The following is a 15,425-nucleotide window of genomic DNA, read 5'->3' as shown; positions in this document are numbered from 1 at the left end:
ATTATGAAAGAAATTTTTTACTGTATCCTTATATTTTTAAAATTCTTACACTATTTTTTTGAAAATAGTATAAGAAGTTATTTATTTGTGAAATTTATTTATTTGGTGAAAATAAAAGAACATAGACTTCTATTCAAAATGTATTTATATGAGTAATTTTGAGTTTATGAAAATTTTGATTCCAACAGATAAAAATTTGCTCCTAGTAAAAACAGTTTCAAATTAATTTTCTATGTATTATAATGTCATGGTTCAAGGTACAATACGGAGAAGACCATGAAATGCTTGATTTTTTGTATTATTATTATTTTAAAAGTTTGCATGGCTATCAGCAGTATTCCCAGTAGTACTGATGGAAGTTAGCTGTTGGTATTTCAATCACCAGGGGGGGATATAACATCAAATAAGGAACCCATATATGACATGTCTATTTGTAATTTAAGAACAGAGAAGAAAAAAAATTGATTTTAATGCACTTGGTATCACTAACACTACTATGTTTTTATGCACATCAAATTAGGAAGTGGATTATTTTAATCTGGTCAGAATATAGTCTGTCAGAATTTACCTCAGGAAAGAATTCCTTTATGAAGCTTTGTTTTTAAGAAACTGGCTCATATTTACATCACACCTGAAAAAAAAATCTCAGACTCCATGCAGCCAGCCATCTAATAGGAAATCTAAACTAGAACCAACTAACTTAATTTATCAATGCTGTAGCTTTACAAACTCAGATTATGGGGTTAAAGTACTCCAGAATTAATTTTATTTCCATCAGTAAATTTTTTAATTACTTAAAACTATGCTTATTAGGTATTTTCTTGTTAAAGCAGATACTTAATCGCAAAAACTGTAAAACTTAACTGTCCAGTTTGCAATACGTAAACTTTAAATGTTGTTAAAATTTTATTCATTAGAAAGAAGAAAAAAAAAAAAAAAAAAAGTACTCCTATTATTATTATTATTACTTTTGTTCTACATATACGAAGATAGGTAGTGCAAATATGATTAAAATGTAATAATTACTTCACTTTCATCCACATTAGTAATCATCCACATGTAGTAATTACTTCACTTTCATCCACATTTCAGTTTGAATTTCCAAAACCTTGCAAGAAATTAACAATTACGTATCAACAGAAAATTATCTAAAGATAAATGGAAAAAAAAAAATTCATTTAAAAATACATTCTTAATGAAATCAGTTTTTATACATTGGACCTCAAAAATACAGATTTAATTCAATAGCGTATAATCAAAAAAGGTATAAGGTATTTAATTCTAAAAATCTAAAAAGATACAAATTAAGCAATATATAGTAACATAAAATTATAATTAGATACTTACCTTTCCTAAGTCACAGATGAGAAAGTGATTCACATTTATAAATTTGACTGATGAAAGCAATATTATTTTCCTTGTGAATTTTTAGGCTATGTCACTGATGATTTATTCAACAGCAAACTAAACTGAAATATATAATAGATGAAAGATAAATCTGATAAAAAAATGAAATTATTACAGCTTAAAAGTACAAAGTTAACAACAAAAGCACCATATAAATTTATCAGGGAGATATTTTAGATGGATAGGAGATATTACATAGAATGTTTATACACTTTTAGAACGATATCAATACAGAATTTTAAAAAAGGCAAATGTTTTGGAATAAAAATTTTTGGTAACAGCTTATTATTTGAAATGTACATATTATTCGCTATTTTTAAATTTATTCTTTTTCAAAATGTTGTATGTAAACAAGCAGATGGTTGAATGATCTGTTTTTCCAAAGAGAAATATTCTTATTTCATCATTCAAAGCTTGTGATATGTACAGTATTAAAAGTTCTAAGTGCAAAGTAAGCAGTATTATTAATCGGAAGGAGAAAATCCATAAATCATTACTTCTGCATGGAAAAACTCCAAACTAAGAACTGAAAAAGGTACATACTGTTTCTAATGTTAAATCATTGGTAAGAAGAGAAAATCCACCAATACAGAAATCATTACAATTTCTTTATATACATCTGCTGCAACAATAAATAAAATAATAAACCAAGATTTACATCTTAAAAAAGCTATAAAAAATAATGTTCAGCTTTTGCAGAGGCACATGGCTCAATACAGAACAACTTGTAGAACCCTGTATGAAAAATTTTAGCATGAGATAAACGGAAATACATCATAACCCTTGAAGAAACATGGGTTTACTTAAATGAACGCACAAAAAAATATCTATTTATTATCGAAAATGCAAAGAAAAAATATACAAAACTGCTTCCATCAATGCAAAGAAAGATTTAATAAAAGGTTCAGAACTAGAATCTGTATCCTGCCAGCGCCACATAAATTCCCAGAAGAATAAGAAATATCCTCCATAGTGTCTGTGGAGTACCATAGTACTGTCAGTGGAATTTCTTTCGAAAATCCCTTTCTGTTGCACCTCACATACCTTCGATAGTGTTGATATGAGCTCTGGTTTCCGAATCTCGTTACGTAATTTGACGAGAGGTGAACGAAGCCATTATCAGAAAGACAATTGTACGACTTCCATCAATCGGATACAATCGTTGTCCAGGTAAGATATTCTGTTGAATTACGATTAAACCTTCATATATATGTGGCGTTCCGACAGATACTTCAACTTCTATTCATGAGATGGCGCCACGTGTAAAATCCAGTTCTTAACCTGAGCAGCAAAGCGACGTCATTACTCACTCAGACTTCTCGTCAGACAACTGTATGCGACGGTAGCATGAACTGTGTTCCGAGCTCTGCGTTGATCGCTGCAACGTAATTTAAATTGTAATTTAGTACTTAATATATTCTTTTGTTATAGGAGATTGTCTACTCTTATTTTCTTTAATTATATCATGCATTAAGCACACGGCCACCAAAAGTGGTGACCTTTTGACTGAGCACGCTACTGACAATGGATTTTCAACGACCCTAAGCCATGTGCATCCAAGGCATTCTGAAGAACTGACTAAAAATAACAACGAATATGGACATTAAACGTATGCTACAACGTACCCCTTCAATTATTTCTAGAAGTATTGATATATATTGCTTGTGTTTTTTTTTCAAAGTCGTGCATATCATCGCAAGGAGCTTCAGCAAATCATCAATGTGGTCTGTTCCGTTCCGCTGACTTCGCCAGTCGTGCAATAATTCTTCGGTCATTCAACTTTTGTGACAAATGTGATACAATAGTGATTTTCGCTAAATGTGCTACATCAGTAATTTTTCTGCAACGTGCTACGGCAAAATTCTTCCTTCAGTGTTCGAAAGTAGTGAATTTTTTTCCCATGTGCTACAGGAGTGATTTCCTTTTTCCTTCGAAAGTGCCTTAGCAGTGTGAAGTGGTGATTATGTGTGTGCGCAATACAAAATGAACGCATCATTTTTTTTCTCAAATAGGGGTTTCTTTTCAAATGCATTTCGGTAAAATATTATTTGTGTGTGCAATTGCTGACCCTGTATTATTTGTGTGTGTATCGTTATGTAAATTTTTTCTGCATGGTTAAAATATTTATTGTTATCATGGCAAAATATCAATAGTGTATCCTCTTGCTACAATATTTGTGCTGTTAAGTGTTTATTAATTAAAGTGAAAATTATCTATCAGTATGCCCGACGATATTCCATCAGAGCCACAAATCACACGCGTTGCGGTGAAGCCACCGCCTTTCTGGAAAAATAATCCTTCATTGTGGTTCGCTCAGATCGAAGCACAATTTTCTATCGCTCGCATTAGTGAGGATTCTACAAAATTCAACCATGTAGTTGCAGCAATTGAGTCTGATATTCTGAATTCAGTGCATGACTTAATTCTCAAACCACCTGATTGTGATAAATACTCCAAACTGAAACAGCGGCTTATTGAAATCTATTCAGAAAGTGAATCTTCAAAAATACGTACTTTACTACAAGGACTTGAACTTGGAAATCAGCGACCTTCATACTTGCTGTCACGAATGCGTGATCTGGCAGGAAGCCATTTTAGTGACGACTTGTTTAAGTCACTATGGCTTTCGCGTCTCCCTAATAACATACAAATAATTCTTGCTGCTTCCAATGAAGATCTAATCCGTTTAGCAGCAATGGCTGACAAAATTAATGAACTTGTTACTCCAGCTTATGTCAGTGCTGCTAATGCTACACCTTCCAGTTCATCCCTCGAACAACAAATGGCTGAATTGACTAAAAAAGTATCTGAACTCTCTACGAGTCTTCATGCTTCACGGAGATACAAACGATCAAATCAGGGCCCACGTAATAAATTTCGTGCCCGAAGCAGGAGTCGATCTCGCCACAATACTCGAACGCAGTAAAAAGAACCCACAAGTGGCATATGTTTTTATCATATGAATTTTAGCGCTCAAGCTCGCAAGTGTGCCCCTCCATGCACTTTTGAACAAGCGGGAAACTAAATGGGCGGTCTTCTGCTGGCCAACAGAATGTCCACCACATCGACAGAATAGTACTGGCTGATCGTTCAACTCAGTTATGTTCTAGTGGATGTCAAGAATAATTGCTTAATTGATGCTACAACTCAGCTGACATCACACGGCCAAGCTTCTCACATATCGAACGTACCTACCAACATAAGTGTTGTATCGGGCAGCACACGGTTTCATCGGTTATTAAGCGATAAGCAACGGAGGACGTGGGCACTGTCCCTTTACCAAAAGGTTAATCGGTATAGCACCACGTCCACCTATATCTAGAGCCTAAAGAGGAATCACAAGACGCCACGCACCGGGTGCCCAAACCCAGAGCCAAATTCAACCCGGGGGCAGTCCAACAGACCAAATGCCCACGAAAGACAGTCCCAACAACCGCCCAGGTCCCACATTTATTAAATAAAATAACAAAAGCATGCAGGGCCAAAAAGGGCGAGTTTTGACAATAAGCAAAAATTTTACAAAGGTGTAATACACACAAATATAGAATATACATAAGCTAAAGTACAGTTTGATGTTGGGCAGCCCAATAATATACAATGAGTAAAATATAGACAGTAGAATTAGACTTAATGACAATATAACATAAAAATAGAGAACATAGTGACATAATGAATGTAAATGATTACAGCAATACACAGAGGATATACCAAAAGAAATAAAAATAAAAGAATAGCCATCAGTGTGTGACTGGAAGTTCTGATACATGGGAAATGCATAAAGCATTCAGAATTCGACTTAATTCAGAAGACTAACAACTGGATCGGGATACATTGCATATCCAAGTACATATATTTGACAAAGCAACATATTGAAAGTCAGTGTAATAAACTAGATATTCGCTATGACAAAGTCATGTTACAATACCGCAGGTAGTGATGTGATACAGAAGAAGTAGGTAGCGTACAATATAATTTGATCTCGATACGCATTCAATCCCTATAGTACAACAATGGTTAGGAAAAAGGAATATGTTATACAAAATATATTTAGCATGCAACTGTGTTTAAGATATACAAAGGTTGATACATTGGTTACTACCAATTATGGTACAGGATTCGTACCAAACTTAGTAACAGAATGCAATAGCGGTACAATACAATTGATCACATGGTATTGTGGGAAAAACATGCAATAAGGCTAATTATACGATTATGAGGAATAAATATAAATCATCGGTTATTAGCAGAATTCCCTGACATTTTAAACCCATCCAAATCAGGTCAGCAGACTCATCAGCCAGAAGTGTATCATCACATTGAAACACATGGCCCATCTGTATTTTCCAAGCCTCGTCCTCTTTCTCCAGAGATGCTAAAAGCTGCTCGCAAAGAATTTAAATTCATGCTAGCACAGGGAACCATTCGCCCATCTAAAAGTCCATGGACCAGTCCACTTCACATGGTTAAAAAGTCTAATGGTGATTGGCGGCCTTGTGGAGATTATCGTCGACTTAATGCCGTCACAGTCCCTGACAGATATCCAGTCCCACATATCCAAGACTGTACCCATCTTTTTCATGGAACAAACATATTTTCTACCCTCGATCTTGCCAGAGCATATCATCAGATCCCAGTGCATGCTGAAGATGTGCCCAAAACTGCAGTGACTACACCATTTGGTCTCTTTGAGTACTTATATATGCCATTTGGCCTTCGCAATGCTGGTCAAACATTTCAGCGTTTCATACACCAAGTACTGTCTGGCCTCGATTTCTGCATCCCATATTTTGATGATATCCTGGTTGCATCTACAGATGCGGAAGAACATTTTCAACATCTGCGTCAGATTTTCACTCGCCTTAAAGATCATGGATTAAAACTAAATCCATCCAAATGTGTACTTGGTCAATCCTCAGTTTCCTTTCTTGGATGTCTTATCACCCAGAATGGAGTCAAACCTTTACCGGAAAGAGTCAAAGCAATTAACGACCTACCTCAGCCCAAAACCATCTCTGAACTGAAGCGTTTTCTAGCAATGTTAAATTTCTACCGACGCTTTCTGCCAAATGCTGCAAAAACACAAGCCTGCCTACATGAGTTTCTGAAGAATAGCAAAAAAAAAAAAAAAAAAAAGATCAACGAGCTGTCCCTTGGACTGAATCTGCATCTGCAGCATTCGAGCAATGCAAACACGATCTGGCAAATGCAGCCACACTTTCTTATCACTCACCTAGTTATCAGCTCTCTATAATGGTAGATGCATCTGACACGGCCATAGGAGCAGTGCTTCAAGCCCATACCACAAATTTCTACCGACGCTTTCTGCCAAATGCTGCAAAAACACAAGCCTGCCTACATGAGTTTCTGAAGAATAGCAAAAAAAAAAAAAAAAAAAAAGATCAACGAGCTGTCCCTTGGACTGAATCTGCATCTGCAGCATTCGAGCAATGCAAACACGATCTGGCAAATGCAGCCACACTTTCTTATCACTCACCTAGTTATCAGCTCTCTATAATGGTAGATGCATCTGACACGGCCATAGGAGCAGTGCTTCAAGCCCATACCACTAAAGGACTTTCCCCAATGGCATTCTTCTCCAGAAAACTTACTACTGCAGAAAGGAAATACAGCACATATGACAGGGAGCTACTTGCTGTGTACTGTGCTGTTAAATACTTCCGGCACAACTTGGAAGGACACGATTTCATCATTTTCACCGATCATCGACCATTAACCTTCGCTTTTAGAAAAAACTGACTCATGTTCTCCTCATCAGCTTCGACGTCTGGATTTCATCGCCCAGTTTAGTACAGATATCAGATATGTCTCTGGTACTGATAATTATGTCGCTGATGCCTTGTCTCGGGTAAACAATATCAACCTCACTACCCCAGATTTCTCTGAAATTGCAAAAGCTCAATTGCATGATGAGGAACTCAAGAACCTAATCTCAAATCCACAAACCTCCCTTCAGTTACAACCGCTGCACATTGATCCAATGCTTAAAATTTACTGTGACATAGAGAACAATAGAATACGTCCCTATATTCCGGTCAATTTTAGACATGAAGTGTTTAATGCCTTGCACAATTTGGCACATCCTGGAATCCGTGCCACCAAAAAGCTGATCGCAGACAGATTTGTCTGGCCAGCAATGAATCAAGACATCACAGAATGGACTCGTTCATGTATTAGATGTCAATGGTGTAAAGTATCCCGTCACACTCACAGCCCCATTCAACAATTTAACCTTCCAGCAAGACGCTTTGATCATGTGCACTTAGACTTGGTTGGCCCATTGCCTCCTTCAAATGGTTACACTTACCTCCTCACTTGTATTGATCGGTACACAAGATGGCCTGAAGCCATTCCTATTGAAAATATATCCGCTGAAACTGTAGCTCGAGCATTCATCTCCCAGTGGCTTTCAAAATTTGGCATGCCTACCACCATCACTACTGACCAAGGCCGACAATTTCAATGTCACTTGTTCGCATCCCTCACCTCTCTTCTTGGCATTCGCCATATTCGCACAACACCATACCATCCATCTGGAAATGGGATGGTGGAACGCTTTCACCGATCTCTCAAACAAGGTCTGAAGTGTCACAGTAGCACACACTGGACACCCCTAGTCTTGCTTACCCCTAGTCCCCTAGTCTTGATTGCCCTTGCCTTACCCCTAGTCTTGCTTGGTCTTCACACAGCATTCAAATTGTGCTGCACTTGTGCTGAAATTGGTAGCACTTGTGCTGAAATGTTATATGGTGCAACCCTCCGTCTGCCAGGTGAATTCTTTCACCCAGAATCTACTCCAGTTATCGACCCTCCAACATTCCTTCAACGTTTACGTGAGACCATGAGCAATATCTCGCCAACCCCAGCATCTTCGCATAACCAGCCAAGCTATTTTGTACATCCTGCGCTTGAGACATCTTCACACGTATTCGTACGCAACGATGCAATTAAGCCAACTTTAACACCTTCATATGATGGTCCATTCAAAGTTGTCAAACAAACACCGAAACATTTCACCATCATCTGCAATGGCAAACAATCAGTGATTGGAATCGATCGTCTCAAACCAGCATTTCTAATGCAAAATCCAACAACTTCCTCATCAACATCACTCCCGGAAGAAAGCTTACATCCCGTTAAAGAGCAACCTAAAACTACTATATCTGGAAGAAAGGTTAATTTAACCCAAAGTACTTATAACGTACCGATGGTACTTGGGGGGGAGTACTGTGGCGTTCCGACAGATACTTCAACTTCTTTCATGAGATGGCGCCACGTGTAAAATCCATTTCTTAACCGGAGCAACAAAGCGACGTCATTACTCACTCAGACTTCTCATCAGACAACTGTACGCGACGGTAGCATGAACTGTGTTCCGAGCTCTGCGTTGATCGCTGCAACGTAATTTAAATTGTAATTTAGTACTTAATATATTTTGTTATAGGAGATTGTCTACTCTTATTTTCTTTAATTATATCATGCATTAAGCACACGACCACCAAATATACACACCAGTCAATCAATGCTTTCTTTTCCATTCATTTCAAATCGGATGGCAAGGTTAATCTTATCACCAGCAATCATTTTATGGTGTAAAGCACAAAAAAAAGCAACGTACCTCTTGACCGACATCCAACACAGAAATAAGCTCTGAGAAATACAGTCAAAAGTCTTTAGTTCGGACTCGTTGGGACTTCGGCGATTCCGGATTATAGATCATCAGTTTAAATCTGGTAAGATGGCATGCAGAAATTATAAAATTAAAAATATGAAACCCTGATTTATGAAATAAAGAGCAATTATGATCTAAAGGATATCAAAATTTACAAAAAAATAGCTTAATATTTATTTGTTTACTTTATTAAATATTTCTTTCAACGCGTGCATGCGTAAAGCATACATTACACAGTCAAAATTAAAAAATTGCAACCAGAAAACTATTTGATGTGTATTCGTGATATTTATAATGACGAGGAATTTGATTTAAATAATATGAAAGACGGAGTACATCGAGATAAAATACTACATTTAGTAAGGAATTATAAGCCAAATAAAATAAAAACACCTGCCCGGAAGATAAGGATAATGCTGACAGATCAACTTCCAGTTCATTGCGTCCCGCGTCGTCCCCCGCGCAGAGCAGCGTGAAATTGATAAACACATTTTGGAATGGTTAGAGAAGCAAAGGATATGCCTTTATCCATTTTTTGCGGCGATTCCACTTTTTGTTTGAAAATGCTTTCGCAGTCTTACGATACACTGCCAAAACGAAACAGGCTTTTGCTTTGTAGATCCTTCGGCAGCTCCAGAATCGGAAATTCTTTTTGACATAATTGAAAGTTCAAGCTTACTTTTATAAAATTGCTTTAACAGTTTGCAAAAAAATAATAAGCCGGATCCAATTAGAAGATTAAGGAACAACGCAATCTGCAACATTAACTGAAATAGATAATTAGATAATTTTAGCTTAGCTTATACTGTCCGTTATGCATTAAACGCGCATGCGCACACACATATGTGCCCGCACAAAGGTATTACGCACATGCAGAAACACCTAGGCGCATGCATGAACACATAATGCATTCACGCATGTGCATAAAGTTTGTATCTTTGAGGTCCGGATTAACGACTTTTGACTGTAGTTTTCCAACAACCAAATTCAGTGCCACAATCACGGATTACAATCAAACACATCCTGATAGGGTCCAACCCAATTATGTCATGATAGGGTTTCAAAAATGTATATCGTAAAATACTCAGGATATCATAACCAAAACAACACTTAGTGATAAATGAAATTAAAATAATAATAGTGATAAATGAAAATTAAAAACAAGGAGAGTTAACAACTGTGAGATCTCAAGGATCAATGTGAAATATGTAGATGTCATTTCCTACACACATAAGTACAGTACGCCTTATAAATATAAAAATTTACTGGGTTAATCTTTGGATTATGGTAACTTGGCGATTTTTTGGCGATAGCCCTGCTACAGCAACCTGCTAGTTTTTGTGTGGGTGCCATTTTGTTTTCACGAAGTAAAAGCATGTTTTATTATTTTAATTTATTTTATTTATTTATTTTTTACTCAACATTTTTTTCCAACAATCTGCTAGCTGAATTACGCTTATGCTAGAACTTTTATGGAACAAAAGTGCTTAATCATGATGAAGATTAGGTGCGAAATTGGGAGAAAGTGCAAAATCACAAACTGCTTGCCGCGTTTTTAAGAATTGCACATACACGGTATCAATGTACACGTCAACATATTTTCACTTGAAAAAATCCCAGAATTGCACAAAAATGGCATTGCGCACACTCTTGACTTTATCCATGTACACTGCTAATGTCCTAGGGGTTAATCTTTGGATTATGGTAACTTAGTGATTTTTTGGCGAAAACTTGGCAACCAACCCTACTACAGCAACCTGCTAATTTTGTTTTGGATGCCATTTTGCTTTCACGAAGTAAAGGTATGTTTTTTTAACTCAACATTTTTTCCGTCAATCTGCTAGCCGAATCACGCTTATACTAGAACTTTTATGGAACAAAAGTGCTTAATCATGACGAAGATTAGGTGCGAAATTGGGAGAAGGTGCAAAATCGCAAACTGCTTGCCGCGTTTTTAAGAATTGCACATACATGGTATTATCCATGTACACGTCGACCTATTTTCACTTAAAAAAAAAATCCAGAATTGCACAAAAATGGCATTGCACACACTCTTGACTTTATCCATGTACACTACTAGCTAGTAACTTTTATCGCCTTACCAAAATGTCGCCAAACTACCTGTTACCATATTCCAAAGATTATCCATCCTAGCTAGTAACCTTTATCGCCTTACCAAAATGTCGCCAAACTACTTGTTATATTATTCCAAATATTAGCCATTTACTGTTTTTAAATTAAGCACAGTGTACATACAAATAACATGCGTAATAAATATAATTTCTATTTTGATAGTTTGCTTATAGGAAAATCGGCATACTTACTCTAAGTCATTACTTACTTCAAAAGATATGAAAATAAAATGTAAAACAATACAAGAATATCTTAATATATCTGCTTTTAAAATCAACATCCCTTTTCATATTTTTAGATTTCATCTAATTACAACAAAAACTTTTTCTGAACTTAGTTCAATAATTAAAAATAATTTATACTGAGAAATACAAAAACTTTGAGAATTCTGTCAAACCTGAAGAATAATTCTATCACACCTGAAGAAATGAACAGCATGCATATATTATTCCTCATACCTGAAGAAATGAACAGCACACAGTAACTGAACTAGTAAACTGAACAGAGTAACTGAACCACCTCAAAATATTCCTCCAGCACTCTGTGATAGCTTTTCAAGAGAAAATCATTTACTTTCCATCCGTCAAAATCAAGTAATCAAAGATGTAACTAGTACTTAGGAAGGGAATTGTCTGAGAACTACTTATGTTCTTACTTGCTTGTTTTATTCTTCGTAACATGCTCACAATAATCTTAACAACTTATTTCGCTAATTTGGATCATAATTATCCATTTTTAAATAGTATTTCCTCTTCCCTCTAAGTATGTATGAAACTTAAAGAGTCTTATCCCCATTAACTGTTTGCTCAAAAATGATGTATTAATTCATATCGCTGCAGGATTCCTTTTTTTTTTTTTTTTTTCATCCAAGTTACTTCCAATTCCAGATATTACACCTAATAATTTTCAAAACATTTTGCTCCGATGAATTACATTTTATTTATGCTCTCCAATATTCCAGAACTGACTCAACGTTGCGCTAGGCATCTCAATAGTACAATACCTGAACACGTACGGTCAACGGACATACCTTAGAACTAATAAATTCCCTTCTTTTGTGTCAGTCACAAAACATAAAACCCACTATGAACATTTTAACTTATACTATAAAAGATGAATGCGATTTTTGATAATTTTACATTGAATATAAAACATTCTAAAAGAATTTGTATAAAAATAAAATTAAAGATTAAAAGCTGAAATTCTACATACTGCTTGCATCACTATTTCATCTGTTTTAAATGAAATAGGAAAAAGAATTTCTAAAACTCTCACTTAAAAACGCATATAAACTGAAGAGGTAGATAAAATACGTATGTGTATACAACAGCAGAAAACGAGGATGCTAAATTCCTACTTTCAAATAATGAAACATAGGTTTTGAAAATTAAAACATATAAGCCCTTTTCTCTCGATAAATAACTATTAGGTACGTAATCTAAACAAAACACATCAGAAATTTAGCGCGCAAACTGAGAATATGACGTAACGAAAATTGCAGTATATCACTTCAGTTCATATTCATAATAATCACAAACTGCTTGCTTGCTGTCTGGACAAGCTTTTTCAAAGCTTTAAAAAATAAAAATAGACAACCTTAACGTAACCATAGATATAGTATTACTATATCTATGAACGTAACTTTCTTCTCAATTTAAATTTGTTTCACTATAATTTCGTCTTCAGGAATTTTCATGATTTTAAGCCCGAAACTTGGGTCTAATACCACAGATTTTAGAACGCTCCAAAATCGGGAAATATATCCTACTCTTTAGAAAAGTGAAGCACTCTTATAATAGAAAGATCGCTAAATGAGAAAAATTAAAATTTTTCGTACAATTAAAAGTCTCCCTTCCACTAGCGGAAAACTGATCCCGAGAATTGGGAACTAGTGTCATTGCTCAACTTCATATGTTAAGGATATATTCCACTTTTGAAATTTTGGATAATATTAAAGCTTAGGCTAATTATTTGACTGTTGTATTTTAAGTATGACAACGTTCTAGCCTGACAGAGAGAAAAATAATGTTGAGGGAGGGCTTTAAAGTGCAACTAAAGATTATCCATCCCTCTCTCTGAAAAATTAAAAGAATCAGAAATCCAGAGCTTAATTTCTGAAATTAGACGTACCGGAGCCCTATGAAAGACCATCGGGAAAGAGTAACAAGAATAGATAAATAAATAAAATGACCAAAAGAATTATTAACAATTAAAAAATTAATTATTAATATAATTAAATAATTAATCATTAAAATTAATAAAGAATTAAAATTAAAACTTAATAAAATGTAAAGAGATAAAATAAAATTTAATAAGTGATTTTTAATATAATTTTATTACTAAAAATAAAATTTTCGAGGTCAATTTTCTACAGAAATATATGTTCAGTTACGTAAGAGAAGTGTCGAAGTCTTATTTAGGCGTCCGGTGCTCTCCGTCTAGAACTTGGGCTCCTGCTCAATTTGCGCTCTGCAGAAATCAATTAATTTGTCTTCAATTAAACACTATTCTGCCGTGTTCTTGAGTGAGAAGATTTGCGCAATATTATAGCTGAGAATTCGGAAGCTCTCACGACTATTCTTCATTAATGAATATGAAACATTTCAGTCCATGATCCCGTTCCTTCTACATCTTCAACTATTCTTGAACCTGATGAGTTTGCTAGACTTGAGGCAGAAATCGAGGATTAAGAAAAAGGACTGAATCTACCTTGAAAGTCGTCATCTCTCTTGAAAGAAGGGCTCAATCTTCGGCTGCCACCTAACCCGTCTCATCTATTATCCGGTTCAGATGCTTACTTATGTGCCGAAGCAAGTCAAAGAAGTCAGAGGTAAGCATTTTCCACCTTGCAATTCAGGCACTGTAAGAAATTTATCTGGAAATATATTTTAATCGCCAATAGAGGGGGTAAATTTTTCATGATGTATACTTCTTGTTCTTGGATCTAGTAGTGCCGGTTGAATATGTGTTAGAACTGAATAGACCTGGAAGTTTGAAACCTCTGATTTGAATGTTCATTTACTTTGCGATTTGTGTGTGATTTAAATTGAATAATGTTTCTTGAACCAGAATAACATGATTTTTTTGTTCTATTATATTATTTTATAGGCACTGTTAACAATAGTTCTAATACTAAAGTTACCAAAAGTAAAACTAACTCTAATCTTAATACTGACTCTGATAGTTTTGTCAAAGCAACTAAAGCTGTTCTCACTACCAGTAATAAATTTAATGTTTTACATAAAGATAATAGTGTTGTAAATCAGAATTTAAATTAAGAATCAGTCAGGGCATGCAGCCTCAGCCGACACCCAATTCTGTTAGGGGTATTTCACCCAAAATTATGAGCCCTAGCCCGCTAAATCATTCGTATTTTCTGCAAAAAAAAAAAAAATGATTCTCAATATAACTGCTAATTTCTTGGCAAACTCACCGGACAGTATCTTCAGATTTTACCACACTCTGAGAACAATCAGTTTATATTAATATAATGCCTACGAAAACTGATACTTTCAAGATAAACAATGTTCCCATCGAATGTGGTTTCTCCATCAGTAAAGCCACTGAACTGATGAAAAGACGTACGAAGGCTCCCATGGCCCTGTTTCTGATACATGTAAAAAATGGCATTAATAATCAAATCTACGACTCGCATTCTCTCATGTACTTAGCGATCTCTATCAAGAAGTACGTTTCGGAGAACGAGGAGCCGCAGTGTCATAACTGCCAGAAGTTTCCCATCCAATTAAAAACTGTTACTTCGAGTCGAGAGTGGTGGAGTGCTCTCTCTTTTGATGGTTGATGATCGCTTGTCCGCAACTCGCTTGTCTGACTGGCAACTGGCAACTGTCTGAGCTTTCATCCAGCCAATTACAGGGGTTGCCCTAAATTCCTGAAAATAAGTCTCCTCAGCAGAAAAGAAAAAACTTGATCAAAGCTAGCGTGTCTCTTGTATAAGAGGTAAAAATTCGTCAATAAATCCGAATTTTATTATTATCCAAGATTTCCCACAATTGGTTAAGGTTGCACAAGCTAATATTAAAATGTGAAGAAACTAATGATAATGGGTATAACAGCAGTAATGGTCAGAATGATATCTCCGAAATTTTTAATATTCTAAAAATTTTTTAAAGAAATTAATAACTTCTTTGGCAAAAATGCAATAGCCGAACTTATTATTATCTACAAAAAATAT

The 15,425-nt window shown here is 35.4% G+C and overlaps 1 protein-coding gene across 6 annotated transcripts in view; it reads right to left on the bottom strand.

Annotated features, from left to right (window-relative positions):
- The window catches only part of LOC118193522 (ATP-dependent DNA helicase DDX11), a 36,937-nt gene extending 24,233 nt beyond the window's left edge, over nucleotides 1-12,704 (bottom strand). For 2 of the 6 annotated variants that reach the window (XM_035364946.2, XM_035366186.2), the window contains exons 1-3: nucleotides 12,443-12,704; nucleotides 1,348-1,469; nucleotides 1,027-1,108 (exon numbers count right to left, since the gene is read on the bottom strand). In XM_035364946.2, coding sequence (XP_035220837.1) covers nucleotides 1,027-1,043 — 17 coding nt within the window. In that variant the 5' untranslated portion in view covers nucleotides 1,044-1,108; nucleotides 1,348-1,469; nucleotides 12,443-12,704. Of the gene's footprint in view, nucleotides 1-1,026; nucleotides 1,151-1,347; nucleotides 1,470-9,043; nucleotides 9,156-12,442 lie in introns of those variants that run through there. The other 4 variants (XM_035365547.2, XM_085815121.1, XM_085815120.1 and 1 more) reach the window with 4 other exon arrangements.
- Between the last annotated feature and the right edge of the window lie 2,721 nt (nucleotides 12,705-15,425).

Source organism: Stegodyphus dumicola, chromosome 4 (genome assembly GCF_044657685.1).
Source record: "Stegodyphus dumicola isolate Sdum_Otavi_A_Nest chromosome 4, ASM4465768v1".
In the NCBI taxonomy this organism is placed as follows: Eukaryota; Metazoa; Arthropoda; class Arachnida; order Araneae; family Eresidae; genus Stegodyphus; species Stegodyphus dumicola.
This window is presented reverse-complemented; position numbering and strand designations above follow the sequence as displayed.